At 44.9% G+C, this 22412-nt stretch overlaps 1 protein-coding gene across 4 annotated transcripts in view; it reads right to left on the reverse strand.

The window, feature by feature from the left end:
- The window catches only part of adgrl1a (adhesion G protein-coupled receptor L1a), a 95660-nt gene that overhangs the window by 31406 nt on the left and 41842 nt on the right, over positions 1 to 22412 (reverse strand). For 3 of the 4 annotated variants that reach the window (XM_005468689.4, XM_025906624.1, XM_025906625.1), the window contains 3 exons: positions 13787 to 14000; positions 12050 to 12159; positions 5628 to 5642 (listed from right to left, as the gene is read on the reverse strand). In XM_005468689.4, coding sequence (XP_005468746.1) covers positions 5628 to 5642; positions 12050 to 12159; positions 13787 to 14000 — 339 coding nt within the window. The remainder of the gene's footprint in view (positions 1 to 5627; positions 5643 to 12049; positions 12160 to 13786; positions 14001 to 22412) is intronic. The other variant, XM_005468690.4, reaches the window with a different exon arrangement.

Genomic DNA, 22412 nt, shown 5'->3' on the forward strand with positions numbered 1-22412 from the left:
GGTTACGAGGATGGATGGGTGGATGGGTGGGTGGATGGATGGACAGAGCAAGAGCTAAGACTAAATATATCTAAGTTACTGGATTTATGCTGTTGAGTCAGTGTATATTGGTACATAAACCACCTTTGCTGCAATCATCAAATTGCGCTGGCTTTAACCAGCGAATTAACATCATAAATGTTAAATGTCAACCCACTGTTTTTTGTTTCACATTACATATTAGCATTTTTGGTATACAACCTGTGAATACCAGCTTTGCCCTCTCTTGTATTTGAATTTAATCCATTGTTATACAAGCATTCATATTAAAATTCCCAATAGACAGTAATGAAAGCTTTGAGATTGGAGCTTTGGTTGAAGATGACTTATGTGGAGATGAGTCACGGCTGGCTTTATTACTTGCAGGTAACAGACAGAGAAGAACAAGAATCATTTATGTCTCCAATATAGCTACTGTCTGCAATACAATTTACTCTCAATAAATTGTGCCCACCAAAGTGTTCTCCCAAAAATACTATGTGATTCTGCTCATTATTGCACCTAACCTTCCAGCCATGGGGTAAATTGGCAGTAGTCTGTTCTCTTTTGGACTCATCACCCCAATAACACTGCAGCTCAGCAGAGAGTGTCTCTCTCACTGTCATTCTTTGCTTTCCTCCCTCCTCCACGTTCCACTCTTTTGCTGCTTTGTTGTACAATCAGTGTGCGTCGGTTTATTCTAATGAACTGACTGTTGGGTGGGCTCAGTGTCAAAGGGGCTCATCAAGGGCCTTTAGGCTGTATACACAGGCCATGAGGTACACATATACACGCACCCATTCACACACTCACAGGGCAAACAAAAACAGTGGCCACGCTTCACACCCTGCAAACCCTGCCTAGGGGGCTTCATTAACTCTGGCCTGCGCTCCTCAGCCTTTCCGACTGCTCTCCTGTTTACCAGCTTTTTCTGCCTCTTTTGCTCTGCCTCCCTCTCTCTCGCTCCTTTTAACTGTGAAGGGGAATTGTAGCAGCAGGGAGCAAGAGCAGCGAAAAACTAGCTGTAGAGTATAGTACAATAGGCTATTATGTCCACAGTTTGAATGAGGTATTAGGCATTAGGCAATAAGCATTAGGCATAAGTCTTGAGATTAGGTATTATCCTAGTCTGGCTAGATCAGGTTAGCTGTAGTAGAGCCATCTGGGATTATGTGAGATAAATAGATTAATTCTTGTTTGGGTGAGGATGGAAATCTTGGAGTCATGATCATCCCAATGAAGTCACTAGGCAGGAAAGACACAACCACTTCTTTACCCTATAAACTAGCCAGATGGCTAATGAAACTTACCTTATCAGGATTAAAACCCAGGCTGTAGCTATCATACTCTAGCATGCCAATTACCACCGCACATACTAGGAAATGCTGCTGTAATAATTGACTATTTATCTCCATAATCCCTTTCCCGTGGAGGCACAGGTCAGCTGTTACATGTCAATATGAGGCTGGAGTGTAAAGTGATGAAAGCTCCGGAACTTTCCTGAAAATGACAGTGAATGTCTCCCATTAGCGTCTCTCACCCATTTGTGATCGACTGGTAACACAATTAAAAGTGAACACTGACAGCTTTAGGCTAAATTTAGACTTTTCATTTTCGTTGTCTTAAGCAATGCATGCTGTTTCAACGCTCGATGTGACAGCGTCATGGTGATGGTTAATGTCTGACTTTGATGATCTAAACACCCCCTGCCAATAGTTGGCAGCTGTTTCTTAAGTGGTGTCCTTGTGGGTGTTTTTTTTTTCCCACTATATATATTTATATTTATTTTACCTAGAGGGATCTGAGGGCTGTGCTGGCTCTGCTAGCCCAAGCCTTTGCCCAGTCCAGTCCACAGTCATGGCGTGCTCACAGGACTGACTGCTGAGAGCGTGCTGCTCTAATTGAATCCCCCACCTGTTACTGGCAGGTGCAGTAAATAGGCAGCAGGGGGCAGGATGGAGCATGGCATGGTAACCCGCATCCATGCTGGACAAGTTAATGGGCTTTAAGAGTTAGTGTGTGCGCATGAGTGTGCAGTGCAGTGAGTCTCCTGATGGTATGTTGGTGCATTCATTAGCCCATTAGTGTTTGTAGATGTGTCTCAGTGTGTATGTGGCTGTCCGTGTGCGTGTGCTTGTGTGGGTGGGCATGCATGTTGAGAGAGAAAGAAAGAAGCACAAAGAGAGAAGAAGTGTGAAGAAGGATGCGAGCGTGTTCTGTGTGTGCAAACAAGAAGAGAGTGGAGTAAGAGAGAGTAAATAGGTTATTTCCTGTGAAATGAGAATTAGGAGTGAGTTAATTTGCTGAGGAGTGACAAATAGTGACAGAGAGAAGAGAAAAATAAGGAAAGAGAAGGGAGGGGCTCGCCTTGTGTTTCCGCTTCCTTTTAGACTATAAGGGGCGTAAGGTTTTGGGAGTAAAAAGACAGTACAGCAACAACAACCATACACAGACATGAAGCTTGAGGACACACACGCTCTCAGAAAAATGCATGCAGGTACACACTATCCAGGCAGTTGAAGAGGCAGGTATCAAACTGAACCTTTATCAACCCAAACATTCACCCCAGAGAATACCCTTCACTGAGACCAAAAGAGGGCTACAGCAAGAGATAGCACCCACTGAAAGCAAAGTCTTTTCTATGGCGTGAAGCTGACACTGAGTGACAGGAAAGTTGATCAGGACGAGGTTGCAAAGGATACAGGCAGCAGATACTGTAGAAAACAGAGGGGCATACCCAGAACAAGCTGACTGAGGCTTGAGAGGTAAGGAAACAACAAGCCTGCACAGCTGAAACATTAACCGAGCCTGCTACCTACCCTCACCCTCCCTCTGCTCTGAATCAGGTCTCCTAGACATACTGTCTCTCCCTAACAGCCCTGAAACCAGCCGCTGTGTTTTGTATTCATGACCAGCTGCTTCACTCACTCACGTCTCTGTTCTTTGGCTCTAACAATGCAATGACTTCTACATGTACAGTCAATCCTCACAATCTTCTCCCTGTGCCACTGAAAAGAGTGTCTGCGCTGCCACGGTCACATGACCGTGCTTGTGTGTGGTGGGTCATTCCTAATGAGGGGATGCTGCCTGACTCATCGTCTCTATAGCAACCACTTTTCCTCCCTTTTGCCATTCACAGCCATTCTTTGTATTTTTCCTGTCACACAATGCAGTGGTTTCTCACTCATTCCCTCTCACTTTTCTAAGTCACATGTAGAGTTGTTTGTGTAAGTAATGGCTCTGTCCTCATATGGTCTCCAACTCCACCCTCCACGGTGATACTGGGATACTGCTCAGCAGTCTAACACTGCTTCCTTTAACTGCTTCTTTTCCTTTATCAGTGAACAAACTGGGGGTAAGAAAAAGACACTTTTTTGGTCCTGTCATAAAGGAAATACTACAATGACGTGGGTTGTTGGGCTGCTCGACTGTCAGCAAAAAGGGTGAGAAAAGAGACAGAGGGAATGATAGGAGGGGAGAGGCGGCTAATGCCGACACAGTCATAAAATCGCCTCATAATAGGTAGGTTGAAAGTGTGGTGGACATTCATTGAACAGTGGCATCAACACCAAGAGATACAAGTCATCAACCCAAGAACCCAATCTGTCAATCAGCGGATGAATCAGTAAAGATTATTTGTGACAGACATGGGCAAAACACAACTTTGGAATGTTACTTCAGCCACGCACAGAGAAAGGAAGTATATTTAGCAGCAGTGGAGAAATGGATAAAGTGGACATGGGTAGGAGGGCAGACAGGGGGAAGGGTTATGTATTTAAGTGTTAGTGGGAAGGAGAGCAGTAAATAAATATAACCAGTTGGTTGAGGTGGAAGCAGGAGGAGGAGGGTTTTGATGCTTTCTAGTCCACTGCAAGCAGCAGAGTGAGCTAAAATGGCTGCTTGCGGTGAGAGAAAAATGTGACAATGATCTATGCTAATGAAAACCACAGACACAACAGACAAAGGAGTCCATAAACTGGGTAATGGTAACCTCTAAAGGAGTTAATTCCTCCAACATATGGATCCGGATACGGTGCCAGGCAGGGAAAATGGCTGCGACAGATGTAAGTAGGGTTTCAGAGAGCGCTGAGAAGGGTGGGGACCTGAGAGCGGGGGGAGGGTACAGCCTCACGGAAAAGCTGAAAGTGATGGCCACTGCTCTCTACCTGATGTGTGCCACGCCAGGTCTATCTTTGCTTTTTAGTAGCTTTTGATTGTGGTTCCTGGCCATGCTGATTGGGGCTTTTTAAGAGAGCTTGCGGCAAGGCCCGGCTGCATCAGAGAAGCCATTACGAGAAGCCGAAGCCCTCCCTACGGGGGATACACCTCCCTCCACCATCTCCTCCCCTCTCCTTGAACACATAAGGAAGTGGATGGAAGGGATGGACTGATGTGGACATGTACTGGTGGAGAAGGGGAGGAGGGGAGGGCAAGACAAGTTTATTGTGCATGTGCAATAAAGAAAACAGAGAGGTGGCGGGGATAAAGTCTGCAAAGAGGTAGAGAGGGAAGAGAGAAGAGGAGGAAGAGCAGTGTAAGACAAGATAAAAGAGCCTGCAGCTGCCTGTGATGGTCAGATGTGATCTGAGAGATAAACCAAGCAGTGGGAAGAGAACAAGAGAAAGGAAGGGTGAGAAACACAACGGAGAAAAAAATGTGTTATAAGTAAGGGGTAGTGAGAGAAAAGGAGTTAATGGAAACGTGATTAAATAAAAATGAGCAGAGAAAAATGGGAGGACACTGAAGTACCTGGAAATGGGACACTGTGGCAATGATCTGACAGCAACTTTGCCAAGTTACTTTGTTATCTTAAAAGAATGATTTGTTTTGTTTGTTTGTTTTTTTGCTTTAAGATTTCAACAACAGCAAACTTTGAATCTGTCCTTAGAAACTAAAAAAAAGAAGGCAAGAGATAAAGCATGGAGAAAAAGAGCAGCTGGATAATGTGAAGAGAAAGAGGAGAACGTGTTTTTTTTCTCTCAGATCTGTAGGGACAGATACACTGAAATATCGAAATGAGTGAACAGCTACTTGCGAAATGCGAATATATGAGATTTGAATAATGAGACATTTCTATTGTCAGGCGTGTGAGGCAACAGAGTGAATATGAAATATGGTTTCTAAAAAGGATGGGAAAAGAGGAAAATATGCCATCCATGAAATGACACAGATGCATGTTGTCTGTACATTTAGGCTGAGATGTGCTTCTTCATACAGGAAAGGAATGATGTTAAATTCTCGTTTATCTCTCTTAGATACTGGACTGACCTTCTGTGATGCTTCTTTTTGTTTGCGTGTGTGTGTTTGTCTGTGCATGTGTTTGTGTGTGCATGAGTGCAGGTCAGGCTGGTGTCATCAGAACCAAGGAGGAAATCTAGAAGGACTTTAGAGTTTTGGTTACAAGTCAAAGAGAGATAGAAAGAGAGGAGCAAAGGAGACGATTAGAGATCGAGAAAGAAAAGGGAGGGATATCAACATCAAACATGACCACTACACAAGGTGCTGGGTTAGGAAGGAATATGGGGGAGGAAGGGAGACAAGGGAGGAGGAGGAGGAGGAGGAGGGAGAAAGGGGCGAGCTGTGGTTGTTATGTTCATTGTGGTCTTTACCTTTTTGATCCACTTCTATTCAAGCATCGGAAAAAAGGAGAAAGAAGGAGACAGAAGGAGATAGAAAGATACAAGAGAAAGACAGTAAGAAGGAGAGAGAGAGAGAGAGGGGGAAAGTAAAGGGAATGAAAGAAAAAACAGGTGCAGGAAAAAAGAGAAAATTGAGATTAAATAAAGCGCTGTCCTTTCTCTCTCTCTCTTTTGTTTTTTTTTTTGTTTTTTTTTAAAGCAAGTTATCTGTCTGTGTTATGGTTGGCTACTCAGAGAAAGGATGGCTCAAATGGAAAATGAGAAGGGGAAAATGGCCTGACCTGGGTTTAAATCCATTTCCATTTCATTTCAGATTTATCAATAATCCCCCAACAACACAATCCACCCCCAACCACAAACTCTCGACCCCACCTCCACCCATCTTATTGCAACACCCCTCCCTCTCTGCAGCCCCGCTTTCCCTCGTGCCCGAAGTGCAGCTTCAGAAACCTGGTGGAGAGAGAAAGTGAGACGGGCGTCTTTGTGCAACAGTCGTCTTCTGCTGTGGAAATAAACAAGGAGCAGAGAAGGCAGAGAAATAGATAGAGAAATGGGAGATGGTGAGGTGGTGATGAATATGCCTCTATCTGTGACCGGTTATCTTCGGAGAGATCGTTGAATCTCTGTCTCTCTTCCACTCTCTCCGAGCGCAGTTTGTGTTGACATTAGAGCGGTCCCTTGATCTACAGAAAGCGGTGCTTTTGGCTTTGCTCAATTTACAGAGTCAGGATGCCTGCTATAGAAGCCAGCAAAAACACTCAACCCATCGACCATCCAATCAATGGGGAGCTGCTGGCTTGCCTGGCCGAGACTGGCTCATCAAAGAAAAAAAGAACAAACAACAGGGGAAAGGGAGGGCTTGACAGAGTGTAACGCCTGAGAAACACAGAGAGGAACCGAGAGGCACAGTCGGGGGGGGAGGGGAGGGAAAATAAAAAGAGGGTAGACACAAAAGAGAGATGAGAGAAATATCTACAGCGGGCTCATCACACACAAATCAATAGATTGGTGTGTTGAGTCACGCTGAGGCCTTAGCTGACACGGGCAGGTAAGGCGTGGTTCCCTCAATATCCATGACGCTGGTAGGAGCCTGCTTGTGTTGGGGTGTTGAGGGAGGTTCACGAGCAGCTGGAGAAGCAAGCAAAAATTTCAGCTCCGCCTTTCACATTACAGCACGGGCACTCAGCTTCTCTCCATGTTTGCTGAGGCACCAGTGCCGTGAGAGTTGTTCTTCTAATGTCTTGAGAAAGACGCGTGTCAAAAGGCACATGGCTGGTGGATCCCCACTGTGAGCGTGATTGTCATGTATGTGTCATGGAAAGTCCCCGGGGAGCGCTGTGAAATTGTCACGACACCTCACCGGGTTGTCCGTAAAGATAGAAAAAAAACTGATAGCAAGAGAGAGAGTAAAAGAGAGAGAAATAGAGTTTTACAAAGACAAACAGAATACAAAACAAAAAAGAAAAAAAAAAGTGATAGCAGCGGTTGCCTTAGCTGTGTGGGGGATGCACCTTGGCAGAGGCGGCATCAGCATCAGCATCAGCAGCCACATGATCATTTATCATCGTATGCCAAGATCAAACTGGACAAACAACCTCCATGAAGACCTGGGGAGTGGAAGCCACTTTCAGCCTAGAGGGGTAAACAAGGCAAAGAAACGAGTGCAAGTCCTGTGATGCTGGGGCAGGGACCAAAAAAAAAAAAAAAAAAAAAAGGCACGTTACATGCCTGCCACCAACTGTGAGTGCAATCATTAGCTCCAAGGTTAGGGGAGGCTGACACTGGCCACAGAGCATCCAGAGCTTTCATCCTCTCTGTGAAACAGCTGCAGGGGGTAGATGAGGACACCAGAATTCAACAGAGCTCAAATATAAAGAGTTTTTCCATGTTCTAGGTTTCTACTGACTGCAGAACCTCATCTCTTCATGCAAGTGTGAGACTGCAGTCCTTAAAAAGTTGTCGTGCTAAACACAATATTATAAATGCACCACTGTGTATGTTTTTCAGAACAGGAGGGAAATGATGCAGTGACATGTAGAGAGAAAACGAGAGAGAGAAAGAGAGAGAGAGAGAGTGAGAGAGGGGAATGAAACTTCTTCAATGCTGCAGGAAAAAAGACTAAAAACAAAGAAGATGGAAGACTTCTGTTGACACCGTTCTTCCATTCTTGGTTGTCCTGAAAAATAGACACAAAGAAACGATACACACAAGATCTTTACAGATTTCTAAGGACACACACACACGCGCACACACACACACACACGCACATAAACACAGAGAAAAGAGAAGGAAACTCATCAAACTGTCCTCACAGTGAGTTGGAGGTTAGTTTAAGGCCACCTTGGTTGTTTGTCTGATTCATTCAACATTTCTCTTTCAGGGATCTTCTGAGAAATAAGCCACTGTCCTCTCCCCTTAATCACTCTGCTCAGCGCTCTCTACAACCCTATCAATTACTCCCACACTAATGAGTACAGCTAAAACACACGCTCTCAAATACGCACACATATTGCTGAAGCACTGCAGGAACACTTGGCCTCCTCCTAGCGTGTCCTCTCCTGCTTCTTCTTCCTCGGCCCCTTCCTGTTGTCTCCTTCTCAAACTTTGCATTTTTCACAGTAAAGAGCCATCTCTTTCCATGGCCTGAGCAAAGCTTCCTGCTTCTCATTCACCAGACATGTATGAGCCGCTCATCTAATGGTGTCCCTATACATATTAATAGAATTTCATTTTCAGCTACATCAAAGTGTTTCCTCTCCTCCCCTGAAAACTTGTCATATTACAATGCCATTATTCCTGCGACTGACAAACTCCTTCCGACAAGTCAACTATCATTTCCAGTGGCTTTGTGTCCAAAAAGTGATGTCTTGTAATGAATAGGCAGTGCTGAATACATTTGTGGGGAAGAATCAATTTTATAAAGTGAAACAGCGGCAGAGTACCAAAATATGAATAAAAAACTGGAGGATATAAAATTAAGCTAAGAAACTCTCGACTGTAAAGCCTGTACAGCCACCTGCACTGTGCATATTAACCAGAAATATAAAAGCTGAAGAAACAAAAGAGCCACAAGAGAAGGTCTGCTAGCTCTGGCATGGCTAGCATGGATAATCCCAATAGGGAGCATTAGGAATCAATAATGATGTAGCACAGTGTTCCGGAGAAAGAGGGGGAACAGGTAAGGGCTCCCTCGTGGGATAGATTTATTTTAACTCTGCGTACATCTATGTTAAAACTGCAGTGTAGGGGTTTCACTGCAGTAAACACATCCTGCAGTTGTATCCATGGATCTGTGATGTCTTAATGGGATCTAGCAGGCTACGGCAGGCTGTGACAGTGTGAAATGAGAGTTCATTTGAGCCATTTTGTCGTCTTGTGTTCCGGATGGCAAAAACAATGCTACGTGGCAACGGCTGGGCGGCCTTGCAGGGCTTTTTGGCTCGATGAGATATGACTTGACTAGTTGGCGGTTGTTGTATTTTGCCAAGGCAATCCCACGCACAGCAACACACACACATACTTGTGCAAGACCCTTGTCTGAGCTCTGCCAGCTGAGGTGTGTGTGTATGTCAGCTCAGCACTGGCTGTCACCTTGCCGTTTCAGGTGACTGGAAACACAGCTCTCACACAGAGGACCCTGTCAAAAGCAAACATCGCTCGTAGCCATCAACACGGCTGCACACCATCTAAGCTGCCATGCCACACAGCCCTTACATATCATCTCTCAATTGTTCACCTTTTTGTCAAGACAACCAATGAAAAACATGTGTCAGGCTTAGATGATACCAGAGTGCCCAGCAATCCCAACCAGACGTAAATGATGGGGCATTACCAGAGCGATTAGCTGCAGCAAATTCAATTAATCTTGACAAATCTCTGCTGAGGCAGAACTGAAGAGAGCGACGCGCCCCCTCTCCTGGTAATTAAAAGTGGCCGAGTTGAGTGGCGTGTGGTGCGACGGTGACTAGGTTTTGGGATGAACAGTTCCAGCTCTGAGTCTGAATGTGTCAGGTCGTATTTAGTTTGTCAGATGAGCGCAAATACGTAGAGCAGCCTGCAGAGTTTGAGTAGTGTGCATCGCCTGCGTACGCACGCGTGTTTCTATTTTTGTGAGGGTGCGCAAGTTAAGTGTTTCCGCTTCTCCAGTGGAGGAGAGTGGCAGAGGACAGGGGTAATTGGCTCTTCTTTGTCACCTCAGACAAGCGAGACTTTATATCATAGGAGGATCAGCTTCCAATTTTCTAAGTCGTGCCATACTTCAGACACAATCAACAAAGTTTTTTTTCCCCCCCCAAACACAAGGAGGAAAAATGCAAGTCAGCAGCTATTTAATCATCCCTTTGATTGCCTTGCAGTGAGAGAACAAGCTCCCTTGTGCAGTCAGAGGGAAAAAGACAAGGTTAGAATGCATGAGGAGAGGAAAGCAGGCACAACTAAGTAATGCTACCTTGACCCTCTGTGGACAATGCAGGAAACCGAGCAACAGCACAGGACTATTAAAGGACTAACAAGCAAAGTCATATTGGTGTGGAGGGAAAAATATAGCCACCACAAATATCAACTGGAAGAGAGGGAAACCAAATGTAGAGGACACTTGAGAAGAACACTTATTACCACTAGGAAGGCTATGAATAAAAGCCACACCAGAAAATATCACCCAATGTAAGAAACCAAACTTCTCATATATGACTCTAGCCGCAACCTGAGTCAACACAGTCTCTCATAAGCTAAACTAAGTGCACATAGCACTGAGCAGAGGAAGGGTGAGGACTGAAAAGTGGCACCTGGAAAACCCTGGACGGTTTGCATATTTGTACCTGTAAAAGAATAAATAAATAAATAACAGGGACAGCAAAAGAAAAATGATAGAGTGGAATGATAAGCTAGTGTGGCAAACTGGTGGTCAGAGAGTAAAAATAAAGGAAGAATAAGCGTAGCAGGGCAAAGAATAAAGATTTAAGACCATGGAGTGAAGAGTGAAAGTCAAAGAGAGAGAAGGGCTAAAAAAAGAGGTGATGCTGACTGCGAGAAATAATAAAGTGAGCGTGAGTTGGAGTCCTCAGAGAGAAGTGATAAAGAGGAGGGTGAGGAAGAGGAAAAGAAAAGGAAGTTAGCAGCTTGGTGTAGTCTTGATCCTGTGGCTCACTTCAACTGCACCTGAGGAAAAAGTAGAGACAGTTATCCCACACCCTATCATGAGAAATAAATAGCTCCCCCACCCCAGTAATGTCCTCTTGTCCTCCACCCCTCTGACACAACACTCTCATACTTCCCCACCACCCTTTCCTGAACCCCAAATTCTGCTTCTGCCCAGTGGAGGGGAGCGCCACTGCTCCTCCCCTCCAGCCAGGTGCACCTGCACAGTGAGGGGATCAATGCTGAGAGTAATAATACATGAGAGGGAGGAGGGGAGACTGAGCGGAGATTTTCACATGAGTGAGGATCAACACATCACCGTATAATCCTTGCTGTGTCTGCTCCTTTGGCAGTGTGAGTGTGCTCTTGTTCGTGTGTACATGCTTGCTCAGAACGGAAGATTCAAGAGAAGAGAGAAAAAAAGCAATGGTGCCCCCCCCCCTCCCTTTTTGCAAGTGTAAGGTAGACTTGAGTGTATGTGTGTGTGGGCATGTGTAGAGTCACACCTGCCACATAGTTTTGAGCAAAGCAGTGAGGAAGCCAGCCGTTACCATGGGGACATTAAATTGTGTGGCGCTCCAGGTCATGCGGTCTAAAATAAGCCCTTTGCTGTTTGTGTTAACATTCCTATTGTGAGGTGTGGTATACACACAACACCCCCTGCCTTAAAGTCTCACTGTGCCCAATTTTAATTTTTATTGGAAATCAGAGGGACAGCAAAGGTGTTTGGCACCAGATAAAGGCAGTCGCCTGCCCCTGGGTTAATCAGTGCATGAGTGTGGGGCGGTGTGCGTTACACTGCTGTGATTGCCAATAAGGGCTGACCCCGTGTTTGCTGTGGGTGTGCGTAAAGTGCTTATCGGACCCTGTGTTTGTGGAGCACCTTCCCCCATGTGAAAATCCCTCTCAGCTACTGGTGCGTCAATCTGTCGATGGAGAAAAAAGGTTTAGTGCTCTGTGAGTGTGTGCGTGTATGTGCCTGTGCAGTGTATGAGAAAGAAGAGAGAGACAGAGAGAGCAGGTGAGGATGGCTGTCTGTCTTGTTTTGCTTTGACTGTGTTGAGAAAATCCAGAGAGAGCGAGTGAGCACGAGTGAGTATAAGAATGTCATCTTTTTTTAGGGTTCGGGGTGGGGTGGGGGAGTTGAAGAGGACTAGAGAGGCTCAGGTGAGGGTATAGGGAAGGATGGGAGGGGCGGTGAATGGGGTGAGGGAGGGCGGGGAGGTGGAAAGGTGTGACAGGGTCTCGGTACTCACTGTAGGGGACACACTCATACTGGATCTCCAAGTACTTGTAGGTCCCTGGGCAGGGGTCTGGGAACACGTCTGACCCCGCAACCACCACACACTGAGTACGATTATTACACCTGTGAGATGAGACAGCAGGGTAGGAAGCCAGAAAAGAGAGAGAAGGGAGGAAGCAAGTAATAAAAATAATGATGAGTGCCATTGTAAGAAAGACAGAGAGGAGGGGTTGTATTCCAAAAAAAAAAAAAAAAAAATATCTTCAGGCTCTGAAAGACAGAGGGAACGGTAGGGAAGGGAGTAATTTCACACTAGACTAGATCATGTGACAGCTGCACCCGAAGGGAGGTGGAAACAGAGGGGGAGGGAGAATGTGGGGGGGAAGAAGTGGGATGAAGGATACAGAGAAGCATGGAGGGAGGGAAGAGGCAGAGAGAGGGCGAGTGACGTAAGAACCTCCTCTCCTGGGGGATTGTGAGTGGGAGCAATTAGAGGTGAGAGAACAGGGAAGGACGAGGGGGGCTAAGGCAGATACTCTACACCACACGCACAGGGAAAACATTCATATGCACATAATACCTACATCTAAACCGCATCGCTGCATGCCTTCTCACGGTTGCACACACCGAGAAACACATCCACACAGGAGAAACGATACCCATCCACACGCACGTGCACTTAGTTATTCTCAACACATAATCCTTCTCTATCCAGCTTTGAGCATTTCCCCACTGCGCAGTCTTTCTCTCCATTCATATCTCAAATCTCTGCTGCACTCTCTCTATCATCCCATCATTTCTACAAGTCTTTCTTCTTCCTTTACCCCCTCAATTTTCTCCTCCACCCCCTACTACTTCCCTCCCTCCCTTGCTCAAGCTAGCACCCTGTGCCTCCATTACAAGCGTGATGGATAGCTGGAAGAGAGCTTCCATTGATCTGAGCTAAAAGGAAGCAGATGCTGAGCACAAACACAGAGAGCAGCTGTAGGAAGCGCTACAAATACTCCAGCAATAAACATATAGATTCTCATGCATACATGAAACTAAGCGCACACACACACACACACACACACACACACACACACACACACACACACACACACACACAATTCCATAAAAATAAAAGTTTTGCCAAGATGCAGCGGCGTTAGTCAAGTATGCTGACTTCAGTGTTTCCCAAAAGAAACGGTTGAATGCACAAGTTCAAGTACCCCCCTGGCAAATTGCCTGTTAGTTATTTTTAAATGAAGAGAAGTAAATAAAATCTGAAGCAAACACACATTAAACAACTAAACTTCATTCAAATATTAATGCTTTTTTCCTCCTTTTTTCATGTACTTAAAGTTGGAAAATACTAATATTTACTTTACAAACAATTCCACCAGTAAAGTCTCAAACTTCATTATAATGTTAACAAGAGCTGTCACTATGAATAGTTAGTTGATAACAATTTCTTCCCAAACTGTGCCACCTGCTACAATTATTGTCATTTTATATTCTTAATTGAATAAAAATGGAACATTAAATGACATTTAAGGAAAGCCTCAGTTTGACATTGGTTTTACTTAATTTTATTACAAAAAAAAGATCTACAATTTGCCAAGAGGTACCCAAATTGTGCATCTCAAGAGGAAAAGCAAAGAAATCTAGAGGAACTGTGTTGTGAAATAAAATCTTGTTTCCCCTGCCAATACCGGGCTCTTACTCTGCACAACACACACACACGAGATCTAAACAGATCAATAGTCACCTCTGTGACATTATCTTGAAGGCGTCGGGCAGGTAGCACTGCACATTCTCCATCTGAAAGGGGTCTGCGTCACAGATTTTGTCATCGGTGCGGCCATAGTTAGCCGTCTCAATCATGATGACATCACTTCCAGGGCAACGCAGCTCGATCGGGTAGCCTTCACACGCCAGCTCCCGGCGCATCAAACCGAAGGGCATCATTGACCGGCTCAGAGCTGGAGTGGAAAGGGAGAGAGAGAGAGAGAGAGAGAGAGGCAAAGTTATTGATAACTCAGTGAACCTTAATATACACTTTTAGGAAGCACTTCATCGTTCAGTGTAATTTTAAATCATATATGCATGTTTGACAGGAGCAGGTGGTATGAAAGTGGTTCCTGTTGTCCTCATGTAAAACACAAACGAGCCATTATTGACTTGCCTTCATTGAATGGTAATTTTGCAGTGCTACTGATGCACAGCCTGGCCCACCACTTTCCACATATTGGCATGAAGGATTTGCAGACATACCAGCTTTTGCAATGAGATACTGCACCACTTGTGAAACAAACTGTGAGAGTTTCAAATGTTAACAAACTCCAACACACTGCCAGACAGCAGCTTATCATACTCATCCCAATGTACTTTCTCGCATCTTTTAGTGTATTCTACCTATCAGAAATGTTGGATTAGGTCTGAGCAAGAGAGGAAATAGAGGTGAAAGAAGTAAAAAAAAAAAGAGACAGAGAGCATCTGTATGCATTTTCAACTCTGGTGTGTACACCATTTGCACACCCACTGCTGGTAATCAGCTGTCTGAGAGGCATGTCAATGTACTGCTGCGGCTCTGTGTGGAGAAGGGTCAGCAGGGAAAGCGGGGTACTCAGGGTTAATCACTGAGCCAGGCTGAGAGGCATGAAAGAGGCCTGCAAAGAGGTGCTGAGAGAGACACTCATTGCCTCTCCAGCTCTCTCCATAACTGCATACCTTTCCAACTGCTTCTCCATTCAGCCTAAAAAAAAAAAATGGCTGCCAGCTTCCTTTACAGTGCAGGTGGAGGCAGGGGCACAGAGACTGAACAGAAGTAGACAGAAGTAGAGTGAGTGATCTGGAAGTGAAACTGAAGGACAGCCAACGCTCCTTTGGTGAGCCTCATGCCAGGCCCTGTGAGAGCTGCTATCCGTGGTACTGAACTGACTAAAACTTCTTTTGGGAAAATGGCATCCTTAGATTTGGAGCTGCTTCAGAGACAGCTAGGTGTGGAGCTGTCCGCTGTCCTGAAGGACCAGAAGGCTTTGACCGAGATCTCCTTTGCAGTGTCAGTAAGGAGGACATGGTACATATTACCCAGATGGTGGGAATCCTGTGAAATCTACACAGAGTGGCGGTAGGTGTACTTTAACAGGGTGCAACTTCTTTATAAACCAAGGCTTTCACTATACAGCGCTACCCCTTGCCAGACAGGCTCAGCAGCAGACAAGGGCACTGAGTCAGCCCCTCTCCCCCACTACTGTTAGTGCTGAAACCCACAGAGCAGGGCTGTTTTCCTTTTCTGACACTGAGCTAGCAGTGCTTAAGTTTCAGCCACTGTCCATTCAGAAGGAGTGCCCATCTGGGTCAATGTCAATGTCAGTCATCCCAGACATGCTCTGCAGCACTGTGCTACATGATTCACTGCCATCGGACTTGCTCATATTTCTAAATGCCACCCATTTATGCAGCAGGGACTTCAGTTCAGTTGTGTAACTAACGCCATTAAGGCTGAATGACTAGCACAGGCAGACTTCAAATCTTTTATGCCTTGCCAGAATGCAGTGCCAGTGCCAAATCACAAAGGCCTAAATGCAAAAGCGCATACTAATTAAAGCACATGGAGATGCAAACAGCAGGCGAGGCCAGACAAACAAGTCCACACTCAAACGCACAAGACCCACAGAAGCAAATTAGCACATACGCAAACGCACTGTGCAGACGAGTATGCAAGATCACATTCAAGCACACATACACTTGCACACATCCATGCATACACACAGAGTTCTTGTGTCACAGTGGGGATACAATGCGTAGTGTCAGTGTGTGGCCTTGTCGTCTTAACTACCCTGTGGTGTGAATACACAGCAGTGTACAGCTGGCCAGTGATTATAACCTTACAATGAGCCAGGAGGGAAGTAAAAGTGAAGCGGGCCACCAGGAGTGATCACACTTAGTCAGCTTACACTGTAGATTGGCGCAAGGAATATTAGTCCCTACCAGAGGCAGCAGCTCACACATTAACCACACTTTACATACCAAGCAAATTTAAATGGTAAATACAGCATTTCTGGCTTTTCAGGTCCATATACTGCCACTGAGCTGCGAAGATCTCCTTTAAGCTATTTCTTCAGCAGAGTTTCAAAAGAAGTGCATATATTTACAGTACTGTGTAAACATCTTGAGCCACTTGTCATTTCTTTATGTTTTGCCTCTAAGAAGCCAGACTTTTTTCTAATTTTGGTAAAAGTGGTCTTGAGCACCAGGTTTTCTGATGGTATTTCAAAGTTTTAATTTGGACACTGACTGTATTTTCTCAATTTCAGTCTAGTCCTTGATCGTTTTCAAAGAATTTAGTTTTGTTTGTTTGTTAAGCCACTTAACACTGCACTATGAATAATTTATAGGCATATAAAAGGCAACTAACTAAAGAATGAACATGTTGAGTCCACACAAAACAGACAACTTGGCTTATCTCCTGATTTAAAAAGATTTGACCAAACTGGAAAAAAAAGAATTGGCAGAACTAACTAACTGGGCTCTATCCACAGTTCACCAAGCCTTTATCAGGAATGGTCTCAATAGACGCCTGTCAAAAAGTAGTTAGTAAGGAAAAAAAGACAGGGAAAAGAGGCGAGGCATGCCAAATAACACAAGAACTGGACTGAAAATCAGTGTAATGATCAGTATGTACAGGGAAGGTCAGGAGAGAGGTGCAACAGTGAGCGTCCACAACCTTCTGTAAAACACAATGAAGGCTAATGGAGGCTTTCGAGCTCTATTTCAGGCAGTAGTGTAGACACCACTGCCTGAAATAGAGTTAGGGTGTTGGGGATCTTGTCAAAATTGACGAAATTATGAAAAGTACCATCAGATTTGGAATCACCATGCAACACCATCTGGAAAGCATCTGATTGGCAATGGCTTCATGACAATGATCTCAAACACACTGCCAGTACAGGAAAACACATCTGGGTAGAAAAATGCACACATACAAACACACAACAGAACATTATCAATTATGGACTGACCTCCCCAGAGCCCAGACCGCCACATTATTGAAGTAGGATGGCATCATCATGACAGAAAACAGAACAAAAGGCAGCCAACATCCAAAAAAAAAAGACCTTTGAATTTCTTTTAAGTAACCTTGAGAACTATTCCTGAACACAAAGAAGAAAGCTTGCCTAAGACAGTTCAGGCTGTATTGCAGCAAAAAGGTTAATAATAATGGCTCAAGACATTTGCACAGAACTTTTTGCACAAAGCTCAACAATGTACCTTTCATTCCTTGTATGCATGCTGATAAGCTTTATATAATTGTGAAACATTATGTGGGATATCTCACTTAGATCTTACAGTTACACTTTATATAGTCAATGACGAGGCAAAAGTCTACTGAATCACAATGATATGTACTTGGTTATGAAACATTACCAAATTTATGCAGAGACTGTTGTATAGACCTAAATCCGTTATCTTTTTTTCCCAGGTATATCTTTCTCTGGCCCAGCTGTTACAGCATATATTTAGCCTTAATTGAGCACAGCCATTATGAGCCAGTAAATTTCAGTGTGGCAGCTAGATAACTATCCTATTTCTAGCACCCCTGCAAATCTCTGCTTGTGTCATTAATATATCATATTTCACACCTACATAATTCAGAACAACGCAATCACTTTTAGACAAGTTGCAGGTCTAAGGTTGGTTTTAAAGCTTAGATATACAGAAGGATTCATCTTGCATCCATGCAGAAATTTCTGAATGGTGTATTCATGACAAGCACGGACCTTAACTTGAGGGATGGATTCAGTGTCTATGTGTGTGTGAGAGGGTGTGTGTATGTGGTAGCGTGCCAGCCAGATGGCCTGAGGCCTAGCTGGAGCTGTGGCTGGCTCTGAGCTGAGCTGAGATGAGATGAGCAGAGGATAAGCTTGGACTGGCCATGGGCTATGATTGTCCTTCACTCTGCAGGAATCCATTAAGGTTTCAGGGTCTCTTTAGCCAGCACACACAGACACACACAATAACACACATGGGCATTTAGTCTTGTCTGTCAGACTCATAATAGCTGAATGAAGTGACTTTCTCTGCAGCAGCCATATGTATAGGTGGATGTAATCCCTCACAGTGAGACTATGACTTATCTCCTGTGGTGTATAAAACTGCATCAACATCCACCGTGCTCAAGAAATGCTACCAATTGTTACACATACCGATTATGGGCCAATTCAGTAATTATACAAGCTGATTTTCATGGATGTGGCAGAGTGGAAGTGACAGAGGTCACACACACACAGCCACACAGCCAGAGCCCTGGTGTCACTCCAGGGCAGCTGGTGTGAAGGGCTGAAGCGGTTGGCTTCAAATAGAAGCTCCATACAAATTAAGAGCAACAGAGAGAACTGATTGGATTTGACTCATTATCCTCACACAGTAATTAAAGCCTGAGGGTGGATAGATGCTTGAACCATCAGACAAGAACATAATTTTGCACAAGTCAATCTAGACTTTGCATGCTCATATGCTCTCTACTGCTGTTAGTCTTTAAATCTATTCTTAATCTTATGTCTGTAGCTGCAGTGCACATAACAACTTTGCGCGCAAATCCGATATAACTGATGAGGAGCGATAAGAAAATCTTACCTGCAACCAGAGCCATGCCCAACACTTGAGAAAAGTTAAGAGAAAATGTTTGGTCTGTTATGTCAGTACTGACTAAAACAGGCGGCATTCAAAATGATTTTACATTTTCTGTATGAACAGACAAAGATTTGTCTTCATCAGCAGCGATGTGCTTCCAAACATAAAAGCATCTTGATTTCACCACCTCAGACAGTTTGACCTTGGGCTGTGTTATCACTGAGGCTCTCATAGAAACTATAGTGTCTTTCTCTGTGAAAGTTTGGCCTTGGAGGTATCCTGCAAGTATGCGACTGAGTCACAACAGGAGATTATACTTGTGGAGCTCTGTGGCTCGTGGTGTGTGCTTTTGGAAGAGTGGTGTTTTGCGATGATATGATCAGCCCCTTTAGCCTCTCTGTCTCCCAATACTACTCATTAGCATAGCACTGAAGCATAGAACTGGAAAAAATTTTGTCCAGTAGTGGAGAGGTTTCTTGTTATATCACAGTGCTTAAAATTTAATTTATGTTAAGCCCTTGAAGCTAATAGGTCATTTTCCTATTTTTGCCCACATACACCAGTGGTATTATTAAAACACCTCTTGCATCTACATATACCCTCAGCATCAGAGCTAACGCGAAGAGCTAACTCCCTCATAAGTTTTAGGTTAGTTCTTTAGTAAAGCTGGTGAGGAAGAACAAGTAATTTTACAGTCATTGGACAGAACTGAGAGGTCTCAGTGATGGGGATCCCTCTCCAGCTGAGAATCATCCCAACCAATTTCTAGAGCTCCTTATCAGCTTAGTGCTGCATCTTAGCGACTCACTTAGCACTGCGAGTTAGCGTAATGACTCACTGGAGCATGGCCTGTCACCACAGACAGGCTGAGGCGATGTGGCCAGAACTGTCACATTCAGGCAGCCTTCAAGCTGAGGAGTTGTGACAAAGTGACATGCTGAGACAAACCTAAAGGCCTAACATGAGGGTGCGAGGGGTGGGGGCAGCCTGAGCTTGTGGGACAGTGCGTGTGCATGTGTGTGAATTTGGATGGGAGGGAGAAATGCTGGCCTCAAAGCTAGGATGCTATCTCATCTCTGACTCCTCCGCCTGTCTGCTGCAGGCAAAGGAGACAGAAGAGATGAGATGAGGAGTGACTGTATAGGGAGTCACCAGTCTTGCTATAAGGTCAGAACACAAAGCAGTGCCAAAATGACACACATCCACTGTGATGGAGTTGAGTCGCACTAGCACACAGGAGGAAGAAATGGAATGGCACAGCAAATGAGACAGGGTAACAATGGAAAAAGATAGAAACCTTCAAACAAAGTGCTGGCAGCAGATGAGCATAACGACTATTCTTTGTGGAGGCACAAGGTCAGTGACATAAAAGAAATGAGGCAGACAGATTCGTGGGAGAGGAGACCTCCTATTGTTTGGATCTGCTCAATAAGACAGCTTCTCTCCTCAGCAGCCCCGTCCTCTACCAGGACTGAATTACAACATAGCCCATAACATTACATCATTCATAAGAGAATTAAATGTGCCCCTGTTGGAAACGGGATACTTACACTCTCACACAACACACACTCAGGCATTTGCAATTACGGACAAGCACATACACACAAACTCTCGCAGGCAAATGCACACAAGCTCTACCCATCATCCATCCTCAACCTCAAGAACTCTCTCTCGCTCTGTGCGTTGACAAACTTTGCTGTGGGGGGAACTAGCAGGCATTGCATAGATATTAAGACGGGTGGTTAAAAAAAACCGCTGAGACACTGAACAACATACACACAAACTTGAGGAGGGAGGCGAGACGGGACGTGCTCATACTGTCAAACCACTTCATTGCTAGCCCTGGCGCCTAATTATGCAATAAAAGTGCCTCAACACGGGGAATCGGCATAGCCCAAAATAAAAATCAGCCTGCCTAAAAAGTAGGAGATTCACCGGGTGTAAAATATCCTCCATCTCCCCCGGGGAAGGGAGCAGTGCTACAGGCCCAGCACAACTCTATTCTGTTCTCTGTTTCCAGCACATATCAGAGGAGGCAGGCCAGCAGACAGTGAGTCAGACCTAGATTCATATAAACACTGTGCTGGAGTAAAACTGCAGGTGCTGCAGGGAAACAGCCACAGGGATGAGGGAGGAATGGAGTAGAGACAGAGAAGCAGAGAGAGGAAAGCGGGGAAGTTGGCGAGGAAATGAAGAGCAGAAGCAAGTGATGAGAAAAAAGAAAGTCAAAGTGTGGAGGAGAGAGGGGAAGACGGAGTGAGTAGCTTGTGCGGAGTGCTGTCAGAAAAAAAAAAGGTGTGTGCAAATATGAGTGTGTGTGTGGATTTGAAAAAGTCGTAAGTCGCAACCGGAGACCTGTTAGGAAAGATGAGTGTCAAAGCCCGGCCCCGCTGCTGCATTAGACACTTAATTAACCTCCTTATACACTAAGCCAAAGGTCTGGACGCTTGGACAGTGTGTGTGCGCCTGAGTGTATTTTCACTCTGCATGTTTATGAGGTGATCGATCTGTTTGCGAGTATACTTGTGCGGTTAACTACAGCATGGAGGATTTTGTGTGCTCCTCTACTTTCATGTTTTCATAGCTACAGCATGAATTAAAATATTCCTCCTACACTTACAGGACATTGTATTCACTTGCACTGTAATGAGTAACACTGTGAGTTTCCTCCTCTCTCTGTGTTTTTCTTTTTCACCTCGCACCATCCCTCAATCCCTCATCTAATTTCATCCACCTGGAAACTATCTCATTTACCTTTACTCACTTGTCCCCGACACACTCCCCTCATTCTCCCCACCTCTTAGCTTCACCTTCCTTCCCAGCCCTTCACCTCTAGTTTCTCGTTCCAATTCCATTCTCCTCCTTTACTCCCTTTCACTGTGTTGCCAGCCTCTCCACTGTCATCTAGCTCTCTCTTTCTTCCCTTCTCTACTCCCTCTGCCCTTGGCTTCCAGCCGTAAGCTGCTGCTATTAACTATTACTCTGCAGTCCACAGAACACGAGATAAGCAAATGCCCGCATTCTTAATCACATAACATGCTTGATACATACACACCTTTGTACATGTTCACAAACCAGCTCTCTCACATACACACACATGCAGTCCTGTACGGCTACAAAGCCTCAAAGTTACACACCACGGCCCGGAGAGAACAGAGGCAGCTATCACACGACTGCACAAACAGGAACACAGTACTCGATCCTTGATGTAGGAGCTTGTTTGCAGTACACAAATCAATGTACACAAACTAACATGCCCTTGCATACACACGACTACAAGCAAACACAAACACACAAACAAAATGGGCACAAACGCACATACACTAACACTCTGAACGAATGAATAAACAAAAAGGCACAACCCCTGTATACAGTCACAAGCACATGAGAGCGGCGTGCGTCATCTTCAAAGTGAGGTTTGAAAGAACACGCCGCCACACCGCCCGGTCGGTCCCTCCTTCTCCCACCCACCCCCCCCAACTCCCAATATATGTTCAAAGGCCATCCATTAACCTTTCACTCACACAGGCCTCTCTGTGATCTACTGCTCTCAGCCAAGGGCTTTGAAGAGCACAGTAACTCTCAGCACCAGGGAGAGAGCAAGGGAGGTAGCAAACGAGATATGACAGAAGGCAGAAAGAGGCGAAGAGAAACGAATAACAACGACAAGAGATGTGCGCTGCTAACGGACGGGAGGCAGAGGGTAAGGAAAGGAGGAAAATGTGGCTTGCAGGAGGCTGCGGGGTTAATCTCAATGA

The sequence above is a fragment of the Oreochromis niloticus genome, linkage group LG4 (genome assembly GCF_001858045.2).
Source record: "Oreochromis niloticus isolate F11D_XX linkage group LG4, O_niloticus_UMD_NMBU, whole genome shotgun sequence".
Classification (NCBI taxonomy): Eukaryota; Metazoa; Chordata; class Actinopteri; order Cichliformes; family Cichlidae; genus Oreochromis; species Oreochromis niloticus.